Source organism: Ranitomeya variabilis, chromosome 4, assembly GCF_051348905.1.
Source record: "Ranitomeya variabilis isolate aRanVar5 chromosome 4, aRanVar5.hap1, whole genome shotgun sequence".
NCBI lineage: Eukaryota > Metazoa > Chordata > Amphibia > Anura > Dendrobatidae > Ranitomeya > Ranitomeya variabilis.
Window position 1 is genome coordinate 731,728,452 of NC_135235.1, and position 25,155 is coordinate 731,753,606.

Below are 25,155 nucleotides of genomic sequence, written 5' to 3' on the forward strand. Positions count from 1 at the left end.
CTTCTGTGAAATCAAACTGTACACTTGGGAAGCAACATTGTTTGACAATCAATTTCACATGCTGTTGTGCAAATGGAATAGACAACAGCTGGACATTATTGGCAATTATCAAGACACAATAAAGGAGTGGTTCTGCAGGTGGGGATCATAGACCACATCTCAGTACCAATGCTATCTGGCTGATGTTTTGGTCACTTTTGAATGTTGGTTGTGCTTTCACACTCGTGGTAGCAAGAGACGAACTCTACAACCCACATAAGTGGCTCAGGTAGTGCAGCTCATCCAGGATTGCACATCAATGTGAGCTGTGGCATGAAGGTTTGCTGTTTCTCTCAGCGTAGTGTCCAGAGGCTGGAGGCGCTAACAGGAGACAGGCCTGTACACCAGGAGATGTGGAAGGGGCTCAGCCTTTGTGCAAGGAGGAAGAGGAGGAGCCCTGCCAGAGCCCTGCAAAATGACCTCCAGCAGGCCACAAATGTGCATGTGTCTGCACAAACAGTTATAAACTGACTCCATGAGGATGGTCTGAGTGCCCGATGTCCACAGATGGGGGTTGTGCTCACAGAAAAAAATTCACCGTGTAAAAACTGTAGTTAAAAAAATTACCTTTAATTACGTCTTAACACAGTAAGGTGATATTGAGGACCACTACCATCATTTAAAAGATACCAGGAGGCGCCTGTACCCACTAAACTGAACTGTTTCTATCATAGAGCCTGCATAAATTTTGCACGATCCCAGGGCACTCATCCCTTAAAGGGACTCTGCCACCTGAATTTGGAGGGAACAATTTTCAGCCATAGGGGCGGGGTTTTCGGGTGTTTGATTCACCCTTTCCTTACACGCTGGCTGCATGCTGGCTGCAATATTGGATTGTAGTTCATTCTCTGTCCTCCGTAGTACATGCCTGCACAAGGCAATCATTCCTTATGCCACCGGAATGCTGCGATCATGTTTGATCGCAGTGTTTCGGGGGTTAAAGTGTCAGGAGCGGTCACAGTGCCGGATGTCAGCTGTGATAATCGGCTAACACTCAGCTGCGCTCCTCCCGTGAGCGCGGCTGATCGGGTATGACATACTATCCCGTCCATGGGAATTAAGTCCCAGGTCACATGGACGGGACAGTACGTCCGATGGCAGGCTTAAAGAACAGGTACATGTCATTAAATCAAGAACTTATAAAAAAACAAAAAACAAACCTAAGAGCTCTGAAACACACTCAACGCATTTCCCCTTTCAACGTTCATCAGGAGTGAATAAAGTATACATAGTATAAAGAGACTACTTAGCTGCTGAAGAAATTGCTATGACCGGCACAATAGCAGGGTTTAGAGTTCAAGCACATAAGGAAACGATACCCCTTCATAGTGTGCTGCATGATACGGTGCATGTTGATCCATGTTGCTATTGTGCCAGTCTTAGCAATTTCTTCAGTCACTATAATTGTGGTATACTGTCCAAACAAACTCTCATTTCAGTATCTCTCCTATTCCTTGTTATCACCTTACTGCGTTAAGACGTAATTAAAGGTAATTTTTAAAGTACAGTTTTTACACGGTAAATTTCTTTGTTCAATTTTTCTGTACAGGAACAATCTTATTCTAGCTGTGATTTACTCATGGGTTGTGCTCACAGTCCAACACCATGCAGGACGATTGGCATTTGCCACAGAACACCGGGATTGGCAAATTTGCCACTGGCGCCCTGTGCTCTTCACAGATGAAAGCAGGTTCACACTGAGCACATGTGACAGACGTGACGGAGTCTGGAGATGCCGTGGAGAGCAATCTGCTGCCTGCAACATCCTTCAGCATGACCGGTTTGGCAGGGGGTCAGTAATGGTGTGCAGTGGCATTTCTTTGGAGGGCCACATAGCCCTTCATATGCTCGCCAGAGGTAGCCTGACAGCCATTAGGTACCAAGATGAGATCCTCAGACCCTTTGTGAGACCATATGATGGTGCGGTTGGCCCTGGGTTCCTCCTAATGCAGGACAATGCCAGACCTCATGTGGCTGGAGTGTGTCAGCAGTTCCTGCAAGATGAAGACATTGAAGCAATGGGCTGGCCCGCCCGTTCCCCAGACCTGAATCCGATTGAACACATCTGGGACATCATGTCTCGCACGATCCACCAACGTCACGTTGGACCACAGACTGTCCTGAAGTTGGCGGATGCTTTAGTCCTGGTCTGGGAGATCCCTCAGGAGACCATCTTCCGCCTCATCAGGAGTATGCCCAGGCTTGTAGGGAGGTCATTCAGGCACATGGAGGCAACACACACACAACTGAACATTTCCTTGTCTTGAGGCATTTCCACTGAAGTTGGATCAGCCTCTCATTTGATTTTCCACTTTGATTTTGAGTATCATTCCAAATCCAGACCTCCATGGGATATTTATTTTGATTTACATTGATCATTTTTATGTTTTATTGTTTTCAACACATTTCACTATGTAATAAATTAAGATTTACTACTGGAATATTTCATTCAGTGATATCTAGGATATGGTATTTTAGTGTTCCCTTTATTTTTCTTGAGTAGTGTATATAGGTTTTTTTAGTAGATGTAAAGAAGAAAACTAAATACTGTAAAATAATCTCATATGTTTCCCTTATCTCCAATAATTGTATTATTACACGGGATTTTTATGATGTTACATCGGCTCATCTTCTCATTCAGGTCTCTACAATACCGGATCCTCTCAGTGAAGATCTTCTATATAAGAGAATTTTCTTGAATTACCCATCAAGGATGGATATGAACAGAGACAAGATGGCGGAGAGGATATTACACCTCACCCTAGAGATCCTCTTCCGGCTTACTGGAGAGGTGAGAGATTCTGATGACGTCACATTACATCATTCTTATCTATGGGAATAACAGATGGACAGAGCTGGAGAGGTGAGGACTCTGGAAATGTCTGTAGTGAAATTTATTAATGTGTCTCTCCATAACCAGGATTACACAGTAGTGAAGAAGACCTCTAGTGAGCGCTGTCAGGACCCTGTGTCTGAGGGATTGGGAAGACCCCTGAGCCCAGTCACGGGGCCTCCAACTCACCTGATACATGAGGACATCAATGACCAGAAGATCCTACAACTCACCTACAAGATGATTGAGCTGCTGACTGGAGAGGTGACTCTGCTGAGAATGCTGGGACATTATACAGTAATACTATGAAGGGATCGGGGGGATGACGGTATCATTGTATGTGTCAGGTTCCTATAAGGTGTCAGGATGTCGGCGTCTATTTCTCCATGGCGGAGTGGGAGTATTTAGAAGGACACAAAGATGTGTACAAGGACATCATGATGGAGGTTCCCCAGCCCCTCACATCACCAGGTAATAGACAGGACTAAATACACTTGGCCTATAATTATCTGTATGCAAAGAATGAATTCAGTCCCTGTATGTGTTTCCTCCAGTTCTATCCAGTAGGAGGACAACACCAGAGAGGTGTCCCCGTCCTCTTCTTCCACAGGACTATAAGCAAGAAGATCCCAATGTTCCTCAGGATCATCAGGTAGATGGAGAGAAGGTATGATGAGATCTCCCCTATGATGAGTAGACGGCTATGAAGGTCTTGTGCTCAGTCTTGTTTTAGCATAGCAGTATAATGCACCCCTATAGTAGTATAATGCACCCCCATAGTAGTATAATTCAGCGTCATTCTGCAGATTTAAAAAAAAAAGGTTTATCCTTACCTGGCTGAGGTCCAGCGGTGTAGTCCACCTGATACAGGCGTGTACCATCATATGAGAGTATCAATATACGCCGACAATGTGCCCACTGACATCTGCCAGCTTGTGATCTCCTGCAAGGCAACAGATTTTAACTTGCCGTGCGTCTGACAATGCATGATCAGTTGAGCCGCTGGGGCCCGTAGAGGAGAGGCGGCCTGCTGTGGGCCCCCTCTGCTTGTCAGGCCCTATTCGCCAGTAAGGGCTGTAATGCTCTGATGGCGGAACTGATGGCAGGACTAGAGCTGATCATAGATGTGACTATCTTTTCTCTTCATCTGTCTGTGACTATTACGATGTTTTTCAGAGTGAAGATCTGACCCATATTAATACTACAGAGACATATGTGAGGGGTGATGAGCGGTGTAAAGAGGAGATTCCAACATATGATTACCCAGGTGAGTAGTATCCACTAAATGCAGAGAAGTCACAGATTCTTCTCAGTCACCGGCTGTGGCTGCTTTATTGGTTGTGTAGCCCAGTCGTATGACAATCGTGTGTTCACCATTTTGCCTCTAGACCTCATCATTCTCCTCCATCCAAACTTTGACACATCAGCTGTAAACTGTTATAAAATAATGTATTTGAATGTCTAATATTTCTTCTTTAAACTGATGTGACATCTACCATTGGCCCTTATAATAGTTTCCCTTGAAAGAGCCACTGAGCCCCATACTCTAATTACCCCAGAGAGGTTTCTCCACTAGTTACTCATTTATTACTGATGAAGACTGATGAGTTTGATCATTTCAGTAGATGTGTTATTGTCTTTAGTCACAGTGTTTTACTACAGTAGTTACTGCTCAAATCCTTTGACTTAACCACTTCCCGCAGTCCTTTTTTGTTCCTAATCAGGACCCAATTTTTCGAAACTGATGTGAGTCACTTTGTGGTGATCACTTTGGAATTCTTCACGAAGGATAATTGGAAACAAATCGACCTTACAAATTATTTTCCAACTTCTCTTGAATCTGACAATACTCTATATACAGTTGTACACTACTGTCTGGGCACATGGCAGGGTTAAGAAGCTATTTAGCTATTTGACTGCAGCTCTTGCAGAAATAGTTTGTAGACACGATGCATTGGGGGCACTGTTCGTGGTCACCTGGAAGCTCAAAAGATGGCCACCATGAACAGACTTGGCGCTATCTACTCCATTTTACAGATCCCATCCCATGCCTTGTTCATCATACTTTAACCCTTCTACATGGGTCTGTACATAGACCGAGACCCCCTAAGCTTTGGCCATGGTGTTACCTTCTATTATGTGATGTGAGATGTAGGAAGAATTGTCAGGTAACCGGGTCAGTACCAGGAAAGCAAGAGAAAATTCAAAATCAGAAGACACAAGAGTAGTCAGTAAGCGAGCCGAGATCACAACAGAATACAAATAAACAAGCCGGGAGCTGAGCACAGAGGAATTAACCAGAGGAGAAGGTGGTATCTGACAGCTTCCAGCAATATGCTTCGAGCTTTGGTAGGGTGTGGTGCTTTCCAACTGGCTCGAGCAGGGAACTGGACAACACAAACCCATACTGCCAGACTGGATGGTACTACAAATCCCAGGCACCCTAATCTTAGTGGCAGGACAGAGCCTGCATCGCCCAGAGCTTCTGGATTCGATGTCTCCTCCATTACCAGTGCCACCTGTAGAATGAATAAGGTTGTGCCTGGTAACAGAACCAGACATCACAGGAGCAGACCTCCATGGAGATAGGACATACCATATGCAGAAGCCCTAATATGAGAAAATGGCAGAAAACCAGAACAGTAGGAATCCCCATAAATTGGCTTAATTTTGGAAATTATAACCCTCAGGGGATTAATGTATTGGAGTAGTGACTATGTTGACCCCAGAGCCACTTTCCATAAATTAGCACGCAGTGGATGTTGGAGAGTGAAAATTGCAAATATGCCATTTTATTACCCAACACAGTGCCCAGATTGTGTTCCAGGAGACACACATTGTAAATTAAATGGGCTCTTATCACTGTAGTAATGCCAAATACATTATTATTTATTATCATTATTAATTTTTATAGCGCCATTTATTCCATGACGCTTTACACGTGCTTTATACATGGATGCTAAATGTGGTTTGGGCACACTGCAAGGCTCAGAAGCGAGGGGAAAATTTGACTTTGGGAGAGCAGATATTGCTGGATTGGTGTATGGAAGCCATGGTGCTTTTCAAGAGCCTTTGAGCCACTTGTAATGTAGAAACCTGTTTTTCACCGACAGATGATGGACCTGAGTAGGGATTTGTTTTTTTTGTGTTGAAGGTTTATTGGTATAATTTTCCTCAACATAACATTGTTTGGTGACTGTCCATTCTGCCTTCGAAATATAGAGTAAACAAACAGTTGAACACCATGCTCTACTGGTTCATCCTATGAAGTTTTCTATTAGACTGTGAGCTGTCTTGTCTTAGTGAATAATTATGTATTCAACATAACTTGTCATGTTGTGGACAGTTTACTTACAAATGTTAAAATATGTAAAATTCAAGGATTTTTTATGAAAACTAATTGGTTTTATTTTTAACAGATGACTGCACCAGGCGATCCGATGGGCAGCTGACATCTTCAGTTTTTAAATCAGATAATCTTGAGATCCCACAGGATACAATTGAAGTGAATGCCATTACTCCAGATATACCATCATCCCTTCACAGCAAAGATCTATCGTCTGATCTTCTGAAACAGGTCCTGTCTTCTGATTCATTACCGACTACTAAGGAAAATCAAAGTCACAAAATAAGCATTAAAAAACAAATTGGTCCTGAAGTAAATAAGCCATTTTTAATTTTAGAATATGGAAATCGTTTTCCCCTCAAAGAATCTTTTCTTAAGCATCAAAAAATTCACACAGCAGAGAATAGATTTTCTTGTTCCAAGTGTGGGAGATGTTTTAACCAGAAGTGGAATCTTGTTATACACCAAAGAACTCACACAGTGGAGAAGCCTTTTTCCTGTTCAGAATGTGGGAAATGTTTTAACCACAAATCAGAATTGGTTAAGCACCAGAGAATCCACACAGGGGAGAAGCCTTTTTCCTGTTCAGAATGTGGGAAATGTTTTAAACAGAAATCAGGTTTGGTTGATCACCAGAGATCTCACACAGGTGAAAAGCCTTTTTCATGTTCAGAATGTGGGAAATGTTTTAACTTGAAAGTGCATCTTGATAGGCACCAGAGAATCCACACAGGGGAGAAGCCTTTTTCCTGTTCAGAATGTGGGAAATGTTTTAATCAGAAAGAGAATCTTTATAGCCACCAGAGAATCCACACAGGGGAGAAGCCTTTTTCCTGTTCAGAATGTGGGAAATGTTTTAATCAGAAAGGGCATCTTGATAGTCACCAGAGAATCCACACAGGAGAGAAGCCTTTTTCCTGTTCAGAATGTGGGAAATGTTTTAACCACAAATCAGAATTGGTTAAGCACCAGAGATCTCACACAGGAGAGAAGCCTTTTTCATGTTCAGAATGTGGGAAATGTTTTAAACAGAAATCAGTTTTGGTTACGCACCAGAAAACGCACACAGGGGAGAAGCCTTTTTCCTGTTCAGAATGTGGGAAATGTTTTAATCATAAAGCGAATCTTGATAGCCACCAGAGAATCCACACAGGGGAGAAGCCTTTTTCCTGTTCAGAATGTGGGAAATGTTTTAATAAGAAAGCGAATCTTGATAGCCACCAGAGAATCCACACAGGGGAGAAGCCTTTTTCCTGTTCAAAATGTGGGAAATGTTTTAATAAGAAAGCGAATCTTGATAGCCACCAGAGAATCCACACACGGGAGAAGCCTTTTTCATGTTCAGAATGTGGGAAATATTTTATTCGGAAATCAGATCTTGTTAGACACCAAAGAATTCACACAGGGGAGAAGCCTTTTTCCTGTTCCTAATGTGAGAAATGTTTTACATGGAATTCAACTCTTTAATAAACATCAGATAAGTTGCACAGGGGAGAAGCCCTAATCATGTTCAGAATGTTGGAAATATTTAACCAAAAATTGTAACTTCTTAAAACAGTGGTCTTACTACTAGGACAGCATCTTGTCATTCCTTATATTTGGCCTCGTTAAAACAAAAATACTCATACACAGCTCCCTTGCCAGTGCCAATTCAGCGGTGTCAGGATTCATGTGAGGCTGTTACAGTACACAAGCCCTGCGCCCAATCAGTGCCGGCTTCACTGTCCCTGCCTTCGGAAGTATTGAATATAAACAGGAAACCAGAGCTTTGGCTGCTCTCTACTTCCTCCTATTGTTTGATTTGAAGTTGGGGACAGTGACATCATGTTGTGAATTTACCTTTTGGCTCCCTCTAGTGGTTACTAGTGATTTGACTCTGGGAATGTCTGCCATCCCTTGTATGCTCACCTGGGTCGTTAGGTCAGGGGTGTTACTATATAAGCTCCCTGGACCTTCAGTTCAATGCCTGGCAACGTTGTAATCAGAGCTAATCTGTTGTGCTCTGGTCTCCTGATCCTGGTTCCTGCTAGATTAAGCTAAGTCTGCTTTCTTGCTTTTTTGCTATTTGTTTTTGTTTGCATTTGTGTCCAGCTTGTACATAATCTGTATCCTAACCTTGCTGGAAGCTCTAGGGAGGCTGGAGTTCTCCCCCCGGACCGTTAGACGGTTCGGGGGTTCTTGAATTTCCAGCGTGGATTTTTGATAGGGTTTTTGTTGACCATATAAGTTATCTTACTACATTCTGCTATTAGTAAGTGGGCCTCTCTTTGCTAAACCTAGTTCATCTCTGTGTTTGTCATTTCCTCTTACCTCACCGTTATTATTTGTGGGGGGCTTGTATCCTACTTTTGGGGTCTATTCTCTGGAGGCAAGAGAGGTCTTTGTTTTCCTCTTCTAGGGGTAGTTAGTCCTCCGGCTGGGCGAGACATCTAGCGACCAACGTAGGCATGTTCCCCGGCTACTTCTAGTGTTGGCGTTAGGAGTAGATATATGGTCAACCCAGTTACCACTGCCCTATGAGCTGGATTTTTGTACTTCGCAGACTTATTTGTTCCTCTGAGACCCTCGCCATTGGGGTCATAACACATCAGGGCTGATTGGCTGCAGGGCTCGCATGACGTGACAAACTTACATGAGCTTTATGAACGCAAGTGCAGACACTGCTGGAACTGCATCGGCATGGAAGGTTTGAATAATTATTTTTATTTTAACAGGATCAAACATAAGGCTTGAGAAGGGATTGTCCAAGTAGAGAACAACCCTTTTAAATATAAAAAAATCCCACACAGTGAGAAGTCATTATCATATCTAGAGTGTAAAGAATGAATTACTTAAATTGTATTTTGTTGACTGTCAAAAATAGCTCTGACCTGGAGAAAATTATATACAATGAGGAAAATAACTATTGGATACTATACAGATTTTGCAAGTTTTTCCAGATACAAAAAATGAAGTCTGTAATTTTTTTTTTAGGTACACTTCAACTGTAAGATACAGAAGCTAAAAATAAAAGCCAGGAAATAACATTGTATGATTTTTGCATAATTAAATTGCATTTTATTGCATGAAATACCGTATTTTTCAGACTATAAGACGCACCGGACCATAAGACTCACCTAGGTTATATAGGAGGATATTAGGGAAATAAAAACTGAAGCAAAAAATGTGGTAAAATTGTACTTTAATATCTCCTACATCCTGATACACATTGTCACGATAATGTGTACATGCCATGTTTGAGTCTGCCTAGCTTTACAAGACACAAGCTATGAGCAATTCTGACCCCCCCCCTCTTTTCTCTGCTGGTTGCGTGTGTGTGTGTGTGTGTGTGTGTGTGTGTGTGTGTGTGTGTGTGTGTAGTATTTTTTTTGCCCCCTGCAAATAGCAGTTTCTGCTAAGGCTGCTCGTTCCTTCCATCTAGCACTAGTTGAAACTAGTGTAAGACATGAGTTTCTTTGTTCTATTAAAGTTACATATCACGGCACCGATTTGGGCTGGAACTATACGAATTACATATTCCGGATGTCCATCGGTAGACCTATCAACCACTGAAAGCGCGAGCAGCTAGGGGCAACGAGTGCAAGGTGCGGATTTCTCCTTAAGCAGATCATGTAATGGCTCCGAATTTACACTTAACAGAACGCCCCTGATGTGGGGAACATCATGAGCATCGTGATGAGCATCAAGGTTCACATAGCAAACTATGCATAAAAAATAGTTTTCATATTGTAAGAAAAGGGGAGGTTTCAGCCCCTAAGTGATGTCACCACAGGGGGAGTGCCTGGGCTTTAGGCAGGGAATATCTGGGTAAAGCTGGATTCTTGCAGTGTCTTTTCCTGGGGATTCAGCTATGACAGGCTGTGCAATCTGACGTGAGAATAAGTGGGGAAGGTCCCCTCCCCCAGCCAGCATACGGCATTCCTTTGAATGATAAAAAAGAATTGGAAGTCCATTTTCACCGTTAATCCCTTTTTATTAGTAATTGTGATATACACAAGATTCGTCATCTTTATAATATCTTTTTAATATTTTTGTAAATACTGCCTATCTTTTATGGAGTAAAATATACAATTTTACTAGCTTATCTCTTCATGCTCTATATGACTGTGCATCCACTGAGGTGAATAACGCTACTGATTTGGGTTGGCTCCGGACCCGTTAACCTTTGGTGAAAATCGGAGCTGGATGCAGCGACCTTGTTCTGTGCAATTGGGCGTCTTTGCAGCGACCGGCGGCCTTGATAATTATTGTTCCCGCCTGAGTGGGAGTAGTTATATCGTCCTCGCTGCAGTGTGCCCAATAGCCAGTACATAGCAGGCAGCCTTTCTGGCGACTAATTACCCTAGGTGCAGTACCTGATCTGACCTGAGGGTAAAGGGCGCCCGAGAGCTGCAAGTTCCAAACTTGAACTGGGAAGTGTAATGTAGATAAATCACCTTCAGAAGGAACCAGGGGAAATCAAACAACCCCCTTGATATCAAGGTATCAGGGATGCCTGACATATTGTTGGGATCCGGGACATATTGTTGGCAGCACGGTGGGAACCGTGACACACATGGTCCCCTCATCCCTACTCTGGTATGTATGGCCCTCTCATCCCTATCTTGGTATGCATGGATCCCTCATCCCTATCCTGGTAGGAATGGTCCTCCTCATCCCTATCCTAGCAGGAATGATCATACTCATTTCTATCCTGGTATGCAGGGCCTCAATCTCATCCTAGTATGCATGGCCTAATCCATATCCTGGTATTCAGGGTCAATATCTTGTCCTAGTATGCATTGCCCCAATTCCTATCCTGGTATGATTGGCCCCCATCCCGGTCCTGGTATGCATGGTCCCAGTCTATCCTTAATGCAGCAGCCAGGGTTGTCCATCTAGCTAATCGGTATTCAGACGTGTCCGCTCTTCACCAGTCATTACACTGGCTGCCCATTTATTATAGAATCCAACTCAAAGTACTTGTTATCACCCACAAAGCTCTCCACAGTGCAGCACCCCCTTACATCTCCCTCATTTTGGTCTATCAGCCTAACCGACCACTGTGCTCTGCAAACGACTTTCGACTAACCTCTGCACAAATCCGTACCTCCCACTCCTAACTCCAAGACTTCTCCCGTGCTGCGCCAATCCTCTGGAATGCTCCACCTCTAGATAGGACCATCTACAGTTTGCATAGTTTTAGGCGCTCCCTCAAAACACATTAGTGAATGTGATAAGCCGCTCTCAACAAATCAGTCATTTTATGTGTGTAGCCCATTCACTACTTCCATCTATCCCCCACCCCCTGAAGATTGGTGGACCATCATTGTAAATACACACCTGTACTTTGTATCTCCCTCACTTCATTGTAGATTGTAAGCTCTCAAGAGCCGGGTCGTCTTATTTTGCTTTAATTATTGTATCGTTAACATTGTTACTTACGACTGTTGTGTCTGAAACTGTTAAACTGTAAAGCACTGAGGAATATGTTGGAGCTATATAAATAAAGATTATTATGATTGGCCCCACCCCCATCCTGGTATGAATGACCCATCAGAAAACATAAAAAAATAAGTCATTTCACTTACCTTCCCTGCGCCCCCTCGCAGCATATTGTTCCGGTGCCATCAGCTGCATTATGCTTGTAAGCAGCGCATGGCAGGGACGTCATGCGCAGCTCATAAGCAGAGCACAGCTGCCAGAATACTCAATACTCTCCACGCCGAGACTGTGTGCGCAGAGAACAGTGAGTATTTATTGTTCTTCAGTAGAGCGGTGTCAGCCAGAGCCTTCCTGCTGCTGTCTGTGGTCACATGTGCAGCTGCTTAAGTTAAATGAATATTCACTTCTCTGGGCGTGTAGAGGTGAATATTCATTTCTCTTAAGTAGTGGCACACATGGCTGCCCAGCAGCAGCAGGAAGCCGGCGGCTGACACTGTGCACGCTACTGAAGAGCAATGAATACTCACTGCCCACCACACACATAGTCCCGGTGTGCAGAGCAATGAGAATTACAGCAGCTGCCCTTCGGCTTGCAAGCAGCGCATGATGTCCCTGCCATGCGCTGCTTACAAGCATAAAGCAACCCGGGGCTGGGGGCCAATCATACAAAGACACTATTAAAGAGAAATAAATATTCATTGCTCTCCATGCGTGTGGAATGCAGTGAATATTCATTTCTCGTTCGCCACAGCAGCCGGCTCCAGCCTCCTGTGACCCGCTGCTCCTTCGATGCCACTCACCCACCTCCCCAACACAAACAGGTCCGGTACATCCAGACTATAATACGCACTCCCGATTTTCCTCCACGTTTTTGGAGGAAAAAGTGTATCTTCTAGTCCAAAAAATATGGTAAGTATTTGATCACTTACCAACCAGCAATAATTCTCTCTCACAGACCTGTTAGTTTTTCATTAAGATGCTCTCCTACTCTGCACTCATTACCTGTATTAAATGCACCTGTTTAAAATCATTACCTGTGTAGAAGATCCTTGTCCCCACACTCAATCACACTCCAAGCTCTCCACCGTGGCTAAGAACAAAAAACTGTCTAAGGACACCAGGTACAAAATTGTAGACCTGCACAAGACTGGGATGGGCTCCAGGGTAGACTTGCACAAGGCTTGCATGGGTTCCAGGACAATAGGCAAGATGCTTGGTGAGAAGGCAACAACCCTTGGTGCAATTATTAGAAAATAGAAGAAACACAAGATGACAGTCAATCTTACTCGATTTGGGGCTCCCTGCAAGATCTCGTCTCGAGGGGTAAGTATGATTCTATGAAAAGTCAGGAATCAGCCCAGAACTAAATGGCAGGACCTGGTCAAACACCTGAAAAGAGCTGGGACTACAGTCTCAAACTTACTGTCAGTAACATACTACACTGTCATAGATTAAAATCTTGCAGGGCACACAATTTCCCCCTGCTCACTCCGGCACAAGTCCAGGCCCGTTGGAAATCTGTCAGTGACCATGTGGATGATCCAGATGAAGCATGGGAGAACGTCATGTGGTCAGATGAGAACAAAATATAACTTTGTGGTATAAACTCCACTCTGTGTTTTGAGTAAGAAGGATGAGTACATCCCATCCATGAAGCATGATAGGGGAAACCTCATAGTTAGTGCTTTTCTGCAAAAGAAATCAGATGACTGCACCATATTGAAGGGAGGATGAATGAGGTCATGTATCATAATATTATGGCCAACAACCTCTTTTCCTCTGTAAGAGCATTGAAGGTGGGTCATGGCTGGGTCTTCCAGCACGACATTGACCCCAAACACACAGCCTTGGCAACTAAAAAGTGGCTTCGTAAGAAGCATTTCAAAGTCCTGGAGTGGCCTAGCCAGTCTCCAGAAACACTTAGAAGGGAGCTGAAACTTAATGTTGCCCAGCGACAGCCCTGAAACCTGAACTAACTGGAGATCTGTATGGAGGAGTGGGCCAAAATCCCTGCTGCAGTGTGTGTGTAAACTTGGTCAATAACTATGGGAAACGTCTGACCTCTAATTGCAAACAAAGGTTTCTGTACTAAATATTAAGTTCTGTTTGACATGAAATCTACTATTGACATGAAATCCTCACCAGAATGTCACCCAAAAAACAATCTCATGATGCGTAAAACCAGTGAGCTGTCTCAAGGCCTTTCCAACATTATTGTTGCAAAATATACTCATGGGATTGGTTACAGAAACATTTATAAACTACTGAAGGTTCTAGTGAGTACTGTTGTGGCAGTAGTCTGGCAATTGAAAGAACATTATTTTACCATAAACCGGCCATGACCAGGTTTTAGACAAAACATTTTCCAAGAGCCAAGGATTACCTGAGGAGAGCTACAGAAAGACCTGGAATCAGCAGCTACAATTGTTATAAAGAAAACTGTAAGGCATGCACTCAGCCTCCATGGTTTGTATGCAGGCTCACCACTCAAGGTTCCATTGCTGAACAAAAAGCTATTTTTTTTTACAAAATTGCTTTTTATTGATTTTTAACATCTATAATTAAATAATAAAATTATATACACTTAGTTTACAAACTCTCAGATTTAGTTTCCTTTCTTCCATTTTCAAAATGAAAGGATCCCAAACGGAGTAATTGAAAAATAAAATAAACATAATTCCCTAACTTTCTCCCTCCACCCAGACATGCAGGCTATACTATTTATATTTCCAGTGTTCACTTCTATCCTATCATTCTCTTGACCACAGTAACCCCTCGGATGTTGCACTTCCTTATTTAACCCCTTAAGCCCCGAGGGTGGTTTGCACGTTAATGACCGGGCCAATTTTTACAATTCTGACCACTGTCCCTTTATGAGGCTATAACTCTGGAACGCTTTGACGGATCTTGGCGATTCTGACATTGTTTTCTCGTGACATATTGTACTTCATGATAGTGGTAAAATTTATTCGATATAACTTGCGTTTATTTGTGAAAAAAATGGAAATTTGGCGAAAATTTTGAAAATTTTGCAATTTTCCAACTTTGAATTTTTATGCCCTTAAATCACAGACATATGTCACGCAAAATACTTAATAAGTAACATTTCCCACATGTCTACTTTACATCAGTACAATTTTGGAACCAAAATTTTTTGTGTGACGGAGTTATAAGGGTTAAAAGTTGACCAGCAATTTCTCATTTTTACAACACCATTTTTTTTTAGGGACCACATCTCATTTGAAGTCATTTTGAGGGGTCTATATGATAGAAAATACTCAAGTGTGACACCATTCTAAAAACTGCACCCCTCAAGGTGCTCAAAACCACATTCAAAAAGTTTATTAACCCTTCAGGTATTTCACAGGAATTTTTGGAATGTTTAAATAAAAGTGAACATTTAACTTTTTTTCACACAAAATTTATTTCAGCTCCAATTTGTTTTATTTTACCAAGGGTAACAGGAGAAAATGGACCCCCAAAGTTGTTGTACAATTTGTCCTGAGTACGCCGATACCCCATATGTGGGGGTAAACCACTGTTTGGGCGTATGGCAGAGCTCGGAAGGAAAGGAGCGCCATTTGACTTTTCAATGCAAAATTGACTGGAATTGAGATGGGACGCCATGTTGCGTTTGGAGAGCCCCTGATGTGCCTAAACACTGAAACCCCCTACAAGTGACACCATTTTGGAAAGTAGACCCCCTAAGGAACTTATCTTGATGTGTGGTGAGCACTTTGACCCACCAAGTGCTTCACAGAAGTTTATAATGCAGAGCCGTAAAAATAAAAAATCATATTTTTTCACAAAAATTATCTTTTCGCCCCCAATTTTTTATTTTCCCAAGGGTAAGAGAAGAAATTGGACCCCAAAAAATGTTGTGCAATTTGTCTTGAGTACGCTGATACCCCATATGTGGGTGTAAACCATTGTTTGGGCGCATGGCAGAGCTTGGAAGGGAAGGAGCGCCATTTGACTTTTCAATGCAAAATTGACTGGAATTGAGATGGGACGCCATGTTGCGTTTGGAGAGCCCCTGATGTGCCTAAACACTGAAACCCCCTACAAGTGACACCATTTTGGAAAGTAGACCCCCTAAGGAACTTATCTAGATGTGTGGTGAGCACTTTGACCCACCAAGTGCTTCACAGAAGTTTATAATGCAGAGCCGTAAAAATAAAAAATCATATTTTTTCACAAAAATGATCTTTTCGCCCCCAATTTTTTATTTTCCCAAGGGTAAGAGAAGAAATTGGACCCCAAAAAATGTTGTGCAATTTGTCCTGAGTACGATGATACCCCATATGTGGGTGTAAACCATTGTTTGGGCGCATGGCAGAGCTTGGAAGGGAAGGAGCGCCATTTGACTTTTCAATGCAAAATTGACTGGAATTGAGATGGGACGCCATGTTGCGTTTGGAGAGCCCTTGATGTGCCTAAACATTGAAACTCCCTACAAGTGACACCATTTTGGAAAGTAGACCCCCTAAGGAACTTATCTAGATGTGTTTTGAGAGCTTTGAACCCCCAAGTGTTTCACTACAGATTATAACACAGAGCCGTGAAAATATTTTATTTTTTTTTTCTCAAAATTGATTTTTTAGCCCCCAGCTTTGTATTTTTACAAGGGTAACAGAATAAATTGGACCCCAAAATTTGTTTTCCAATTTGTCCTGAGTACGCTGATACCCCATATGTGGGGGGGAACCACTGTTTGGGCGCATGACAGAGCTCGGAAGGGAAGGAGCGCCATTTGGAATGCAGACTTAAATGGATTGGTCAGCAGCCGTCACGTTGCATTTGCAGAGCCCCTGATGTACCCAAACAGTACAAACCCCCCACAAGTGACCCCATATTGGAAACTAGACCTCCCAAGGAACTTATCTAGATGTGTTTTGAGAACTTTGAACCCCCAAGTGTTTCACTAAAGTTTATAGCGCAAAGCCGTGAAAATAAAAATTCTTTTTTTTTTTCACAAAAATGATTTTTTAGCCCCCAGTTTTGTATTTTCACAAGGGTAACAGGATAAATTAGACCCCAAAAGTTGTTGTCCAATTTGTCCTGAGTACGCTGATACCCCATATGTGGGGGGGAACCACTGTTTGAGTGCATGACAGAGCTCAGAAGGGAAGGAGCGCCATTTGGAATGCAGCCTTAAATGGATTGGTCTGCAGGCGTCACGTTGCATTTGCAGAGCCCCTGATGTACCCAAACAGTACAAACCCCCCACAAGTGACCCCATATTGGAAACTAGACCTCCCAAGGAACTTATCTAGATGTGTTTTGAGAACTTTTAACCCCCAAGTGTTTCACTAAAGTTTATAGCGCAAAGCCGTGAAAATAAAAATTCTTTTTTTTTTCACAAAAATGATTTTTTAGCCCCCAGTTTTGTATTTTCACAAGGGTAACAGGATAAATTAGACCCCAAAAGTTGTTGTCCAATTTGTCCTGAGTACGCTGATACCCCATATGTGGGGGGGAACCACTGTTTGAGTGCATGACAGAGCTCGGAAGGGAAGGAGCGCCATTTGGAATGCAGCCTTAAATGGATTGGTCTGCAGGCGTCACGTTGCATTTGCAGAGCCCCTGATGTACCCAAACAGTACAAACCCCCCACAAGTGACCCCATATTGGAAACTAGACCTCCCAAGGAACTTATCTAGATGTGTTGTGAGAACTTTGAACCCCCAAGTGTTTCACTACAGTTTATAACGCAGAGCCGTGAAAATAAAACATCTTTTTTTTCCCACAAAAATGATTTTTAGCTCCCCAAATTTTTATTTTCCTAAGGATAACAAGAGAACTTGGACCCCAGAAGTTGTTGTTCAATTTGTCCCGAGTACGCTGATAACACATATGTTGGGGTAAACCCCTTTTTGGGCGCACGGGAGAGCTCGGAAGGGAAGGAGCACTGTTTTACTTTTTCAACGCAGAATTGGCTGGAATTGAGATTGGACGCCATGTCGCGCTTGGAGAGCCCCTGATGTGCCTGGACAGTGGAAACTCCCCAATTCTACCTGAAACCCTAACCCAAACACACCCCTAACCCTAATCCCAACGGTAACCCTAACCACACCCCTAGCCCTGACACACCCATAATTCTAATCCCAACCCTAATCCAAACGTAAATGTAATCCAAACCCTAACCCTAACTTTAGCCCCAACCCTAACTTTACCTCCAACCCTAGCCCTAACCCTAACCTTACCCCTAACCCTAACCCTAAACGTGACTGAAATACGTGGCACTGAAATACGTGGCACTGAAATACGTGGCACTGAAATACGTGATACGTGGCACTTAAATACGTGGCACTGAAACACGTGGCACTGAAATACGTGATACGTGGCACTGAAATACGTGGCACTGAAATACGTGGCACTGAAATACGTGGCACTGAAATACGTGGCACTTAAATACGTGGCACTTAAATACGTGGCACTGAAATATGTGATACGTGGCACTTAAATACGTGGCACTGAAACACGTGGCACTGAAACACGTGGCACTGAAATACGTGATACGTGGCACTGAAATACGTGGCACTGAAATACGTGGCACTGAAATACGTGGCACTGAAATACGTGATACGTGGCACTTAAATACGTGGCACTGAAACACGTGGCACTGAAATACGTGATACGTGGCACTGAAATACGTGGCACTGAAATACGTGGCACTGAAATACGTGGCACTTAAATACGTGGCACTGAAATATGTGATACGTGGCACTTAAATACGTGGCACTGAAACACGTGGCACTGAAATACGTGATACGTGGCACTGAAATACGTGGCACTGAAATACGTGGCACTGAAATACGTGGCACTGAAATACGTGGCACTGAAATACGTGCAACTGAAATACGTGCAACTGAAATACGTGGTACTAAAATATGTGGCACTGAAATACGTGATACGTGGCACTGAAATACGTGATACGTGGCACTGAAATACGTGGCACTGAAACACGTGGCACTGAAATACGTGATACGTGGCACTGAAATACGTGGCACTGAAATACGTGGCACTGAAATACGTGGCACTGAAATACGTGGCACTGAAATACGTGGCACTGAAATACGTGGCACTATGACTGTCAGAAAATGTTCATTAAACGGTTAGGGGTGAGGTTAGGGGTAGAGTTAGGGTTAGGGTTTGGATCCCTTTATCACCTTGGTGGTGGGTGGCTTTTCAGTGTGTTTTCTGTTTTTTTTTCGATAAAAATGCATGCGTTTTTAATGCAAACAAACGCATGTGCTTAAAAACGCAAGAAAATACTGCAGGTTGTATTTCTGAAAATGAACGCATGCAGAAAAAAACCGCATGCGTTTGAAAACGCGACCAAACGCGTACAAAAAAAACGCATGTGTTTTCAATGTTAAATATAGGGAAAAAACGCATGCATTTTTTTGTGCAAAAAACGCTGCAGACAAAAACGCAAGTGTGAAACCAGCGACGCTTTTTATAGCAAAAAAGTTTTTGCGTCTCCACATTTTGAGACCTATAATTTTTCCACATTTTGCTCCACAGAGTCATGTGAGGTCTTGTTTTTTGCGGGACGAGTTGACGTTTTTATTGATAACATTTTCGGACACGTGACCGTTTTTGATCGCTTTTTATTCCGATTTTTGTGAGGCAGAATGACCAAAAACCTGCTATTCATGAATTTCTTTTGGGAGAGGCGTTTATACCGTTCCGCGTTTGGTAAAATTGATAAAGCAGTTTTATTCTTCGGGTCAGTACGATTACAGCGATATCTCATTTATATCATTTTTTTATGTTTTGGCGCTTTTATACGATAAAAACTATTTTATAGAAAAAATAATTATTTTGGTATCGCTTTATTCTCTGGACTATAACTTTTTTATTTTTTTGCTGATGATGCTGTATGGCAGCTTGTTTTTTGCGGGACAAGATGGCGTTTTCAGCGGTACCATGGATATTTATATCCGTCTTTTTGATCGCGTGTTATTCCACTTTTTGTTCGGCGGTATGGTAATAAAGCGTTGTTTTTTGCCTCGTTTTTTTTTTTTTTTTTTCTTACGGTGTTTACTGAAGGGGTTAACTAGTGGGGCAGTTTTATAGGTTGGGTCGTTACGGACGCGGCGATACTAAATATGTGTACTTTTACGGTTTTGTTTTTTTTTATTTAGATAAAGAAATGTATTTATGGGAATAATATATATATTTTTTTTATTATTTATTTAGGAATTTTTTTTTTTTTTTTTTTTTTTACACATGTGGAAACATTTTTTTTTTACTTTTTTACTTTGTCCCAGGGGGGGACATCACAGATCATTGATCTGGCAGTGTGCACAGCACTCTGCCAGATGGACGATCTGCTGTGCAGGGCTGCAGGCTTACCAGCGTCTGCTCTGAGCAGGCACTCGGTAAGCCACCTCCCTCCCTGCAGGACCCGGATGCCGCGGCCATCTTGGATCCGGGACCTGCAGCCAGGAAGGAGGTAGGAGACCCTCGCAGCAACGCGATCACATCGCGTTGCTCCGGGGGTCTCAGGGAAGCCCGCAGGGAGCCCCCTCCCTGCGCGATGCTTCCCTATTCCGCCGGTACACTGCGATCATGTTTGATCGCGGTGTGCCGGGGGTTAATGTGCCGGGGGCGGTCCGTGACCACTCCTGGCACATAGTGCCGGATGTCAGCTGCGATAGGCAGCTGACACCCGGCCGCGATCGGCCGCGCTCCCCCCGTGAGCGCGGCCGATCGCTATGACGTACTATCCCGTCGGTGGGAATTAAGGCCCACCCCACCTCGACGGGATAGTACGTCAGATGGGATTAAGGGGTTAATCTCTATACAATGTTCTGTTAGCCGGTATCTTTCCCCCCTTTTCCCTCCACATTTGGATCAATTATATTTAAGTTCTTCAATGTTCCACTAAAGTCTAACAGTAAATATGAACTGGTCTGGTCAATGGGCCTCATGATTTTATGAACTTCCTCCTTTTTATAATAACTGAGTACAAAGTCTTTCCAATTTATCATAAGCAATTTTCCATATCTCTCCAGATCACGTTCTGCTTTCATCCTTTCCAGATGGAATGTGGCCGTCACTTGGCCGATTGTCTCTTTCCAATTTGGAATAGATTCAGAAAACCAATATTGTAAGAAGCCTCTGTAGCAATTACACGGATTGTATGGAATATTGGGGTTAGTTTTTCCTTCTCTTTTTGTTGTACACCTTCCTCACTCCTCCAGTAATGGAAAAGAAATGGTAACAGATATAGAGGAACACTCGTATTTTCCAATATACGCTTTACGTCTTTCCAGAATTCTTGTACTTAATGGCAACTCCACAATCCATGTAGTAAGTCGGAATCTTTAAGTTTGCATTTTGGACAATGTGTCAGAAGATTTCTAATATTTTGGATATTGGTATATTAAAGGCCAAGATTGCTCTATGCATGATCCTAAACTATGCGTCCCTCCAAACCTCACTGAAAATGTTCTTCTGTCCTACCTTCCACCCTACTAGGATTTTTTCCCCAATTTCCTCTTTCTCTATTTGCCTATAGCATTACCTCAATACAGTTGTGTTCAAAATAATAGCAGTGTGTTCAAAAACATGAGTTAGTCACAAAATCTTCATACTAGTTTTGATTTCCAGCATTGGGAACATTGCACACGGTTTTCGAATTCAAAACATGAAGAGAAATGTATATAATTTTTAACTACAATACAGAAAATAACAAAAATGAACATTGCGAAAGGTCGCTCATGTGATACTGTTGAGGGAGGATTTAAAGTGATCCTTCACGGTTAACCCAGTGATTTCCAAATTAATATATAAGGTGTTGCCGGCAACTGAAAATGACCAGACGGGGGGATCGAGCTGATCTCTGGCCCCCGTTTATTCTGCATGACTATATCACAGTCATAGAAATTACACTTCAACCAATCAGCATAAGAACACGCTCACGGTTCTTAGCCTATAAGAATACAGGAACAATCTGTGCGTCAAAGTTTTGTAGAACAATACACCCTCAGTCTCATGTTCTACCGAGGTTGCAACAATCAAGGTCTCATCAAAATCTCATAACAGCTATAACCTTTAGCCTACTAACAAAATTTATATCAAAACAACAAAATGGAGTCGAAAAGCACAAAATGGAGATTCTTTCTTAATTTCTTCCTTCACATTCCCCCCTAGATAAATTTTGTTAATTAATGTCCAGCATCAGAGATACTATCCCAAGCTCTAAGCTCGAGGGGTACTGGTCTTCACATGGCTGGTGCCATGTTACCAGCCATGGCTGCTGCGGTGTACCCGTCCCCCCTGTATACTAGAATTTACGAATAACAATTATTGATAACAGTAGTGGGGATCCTTTGAAGACAGCCATGCGCTTGGCTTCAACATCTTCATCAGATAACTTTGTGAAATCGGTGTAGAGAAGAGCAGAGATAGCAACGCTTTTGGTTTCATCATTAGTTATCCTAGTGCAGAATTTCCTAATACACACAGAAATACACCAAAAAACAAGTTTTAGTATTACATACATAACAAGGATAAAGGTGAATACTGGCAGCCATTTTAAATACAGTTATATCTGCAAGCATAGGAAAAAGTTATTGTTTCACAGTATAAGAGTATAGCAGTACAAAAAGTATATAAGAAAATATATTTTCACCTTGACAATCCCCCCTAAACACTAAGTTTTTTCCCTAAAGAAAGATCCTTCGAGACTGTCCATGTGATGGGAAAAGGGGAAGTGGATTTCTTCATCCAGACACCTCAGAAACTCTCCCCTAGCGAGAGGCCTCCAGGCAGCTGAACCCTTCACTAACCTCACATGGAGTTCTCCCACTGTCCCTAAACTAAATCTCTTAGCATCATCTGAGAATGAGGGGTTCTGTCTACTCTTTTGAGGGGGACATACTTAGGGATCTCCCCTGGATCAGTACCATCGTACTCTGGTGGGTCTACTTCTTAATTGTGGAAGGTGCCAATCGGAGTTGCTTTCACTAACTACCTAGGCCTGCCTAGGTGTACTTATACGTCCATCATATTGTCATTATTTGTTTGTAAAATGAGAAAGGTTGGTTCTCAGGGTCAGTCAATTGCTTTTGCATAGCTAGTCAGAGGGCCTCCAGGGATAATACTCCTGTATCTGTCTTACCCTACCTGATGTGGTTGGTTCTCTGGTGGTGGGGGCGACATGACATGCTGGTCTACAGCTCCTTCCCAAAAGGATTACTGTCAGCCTACTCCCAAAAGTTAGTGTCTCCAGTATCCACCAACCACAATCCTGTGTCAGCTTATGTCACTGCATGTGATCTTGTCTGGACAGGATTCAGTGTAATTCTCTTAGGTCGGGTTGCAGCACGGGTCATACAAGTGTTAGTGCCCAAATCCTCAACTATACCCTAAAAGGCATCACAGCTATAATTGACAAATCTTTGTTCACTGTAATATATATATATATATTTGATCCATTCAACATTTTTATTAATCTGCACCTGTGGGATTATAGAAGCAATGTCGGCATAAATCTGGTTCTGGGCTTTAAACTGGTCAGGCACCCCCCTTGGCACTCCAATAGCATCAATATATACTAGTGGATCTTCTTCATAACTCATGTGGAGCTGATCGAGACTTCTCCTCTTTCTGGTAGGTTCATCAGGTATCTTTGGATCCCAAAAATAAAATCTTGAACTGCATGGCTAGTTTAACAGGGGTGCATTGGCCTATCCAGGCATTAGGCAACCTAGGACGGAGCTTACCATCTCCACATAACCAATAAATGTCGTACATATATTCTGTATGTTTGGTTAGCAAATCAGTATCTAGAGAACTGCTCCCTTTGTAGAAACCTGTCTCGAAGATCCCTACTAGTGTACCTGTGGTGTCGTGGGAATTATAGCAGGTATAATTGTCAGCTAATACGGTTACTTCTCCTGGAACCTTTAGTTTGGGTTCCTTATGAATTAGTGGGACATAATCTGAGCAATCAGTGGGCTTCAAACCTTTCAACAGATTCATAACACAGGCAGTGGTGTTGTCATCAGGAAAAGCAATGCATGTGTGTATAGGTGTGTATTCGCAGCAGCACAAGCAATACATCCTACAGAGATATTCTGGACTCTTACATTGTATCTCACCCATTCTAACCATAGATTTTTCCTTGGGGCTGTTTGTGTTTCTATGGAGAAAACCTCTCGCCAACTGAGACCTGGAATGGGGATCACTTCATTAACTACATTTTGCAAACGCTCACCTGGGCCTGTTTTAGGTGTACTGGTAACAGGGGCCTTGGTTGGTCTGAAACTAATATCCTGGAGCTGTATATGGCCTAAATTCCCATGGTATCCACTACTAAATACATAATTATAATGCCTTCCCAGTACAAATGTCTGCAGGTCAACAGATTGGGGGCTTTCGAGATTTAGGAGGAGGGGGTGACAACTTTTACCCCATCTACAGTCCCTAAGTGGTTGCAGAAGGGCTGTTAGATGCATTTTCTCATGGAGACTCCTACCCGTCCCATCCTTGGGAACATGGCTTCACTAGATTTATATCCCCAATCATCACCCGTATTCCAGGCAGCATCTGACCAATAATAACAGTTATTGTTGTCATTTCTGGTAACACATATATAAAACTGGATGATCCCCTCTACCACCCGTTCAGTCTCGAGGCACTTGACTACATCACAAAAATCAAATCGCCAGATATTTGCCGGGGCTGTCAGGTTTACCCAGAGAATAGTGGGACCAGAATTCTTATTTTTACAATAGGGGCCGAAAAGGTAGGGGCGAGGATAGCCCTCAGTTCCAGGATCAAAAACAACAGCAACATTTCCCTTCAGTCACTACTGTGACTAAACACTGGTTCGGTCTCTTTTACAGTGTGAAGCGTGGATCCAGGTGCTCTTTCCTTCGAGTTTTACTGCAGTGGGGGTAACCAGGATCACCGTGTGAGGTCCTTCAAATCTCGGCTGGAGACAATCTCTGCGCACAAACTTTTTCACATACACCAGGTCTCCTGGCACAAAGGGATGGTGTCCAGGAACCTTGTCTGGGTCTGGAAGAGAACTGAAAACGGTTAAATGCACTCTGGCAAGGTGTCCATGTAAGGCCTGCACATAGCTAGTCAAGTCCTGGTACTTGAGCTGCAACTGTTGTGGAAAGAAACATTCAAGATTGGGGCTCCTGCCAAACAGATTCTCATACGGTGACAGTCCTGTCTTCCTGTTTGGGGTATGTCTTATTAAAAACAAAGCTAGAGGGAGGCATTCTGTCCATGGTTTACCAGTCTCTGCCATTGCCATTTAAGCTTAAGAGTTCCATTTAGTCTCTCCACTTTTCCACTGCTCTGTGGATGGAGTATGCAATGCTTGACTTACCCCCAGTGCTGCCATTACCTCTGACATGATCTCTCCAGTAAAATGAGAGCCCCGATCGCTTTCAATGACTTCAGGAACTCCATACCTGCATATGATCTCAGCCATCAGTTTCTTCACCGTTGTCTTAGCCGTAGCTTTGGCAACTGGGTA

General features: G+C 42.9%; 1 protein-coding gene across 1 annotated transcript; it reads left to right on the forward strand.

The window, feature by feature from the left end:
• Nucleotides 1-2,550: 2,550 nt before the first annotated feature.
• On the forward strand, nt 2,551-9,548 carry LOC143767957 (uncharacterized). The gene is made up of 6 exons (XM_077256523.1): nt 2,551-2,830; nt 2,960-3,136; nt 3,220-3,343; nt 3,427-3,539; nt 4,049-4,139; nt 6,292-9,548. Exons 1-6 carry the CDS (start codon nt 2,753-2,755, stop codon nt 7,647-7,649), a joined length of 1,941 nt encoding a protein of 646 aa, XP_077112638.1. The 5' UTR covers nt 2,551-2,752; the 3' UTR covers nt 7,650-9,548.
• Nucleotides 9,549-25,155: the final 15,607 nt, after the last annotated feature.

Coding starts and splice junctions, on each gene's coding strand:
- LOC143767957 (XM_077256523.1), top strand. CDS start 2,753: ATGGATATGAACAGAGACAAGATGGCGGAGAGGATATTACACCTCACC. Junction 3,344..3,426: donor CCAGCCCCTCACATCACCAG/GTAATAGACAGG, acceptor TGTTTCCTCCAG/TTCTATCCAGTAGGAGGACA. Junction 4,140..6,291: donor TCCAACATATGATTACCCAG/GTGAGTAGTATC, acceptor TATTTTTAACAG/ATGACTGCACCAGGCGATCC.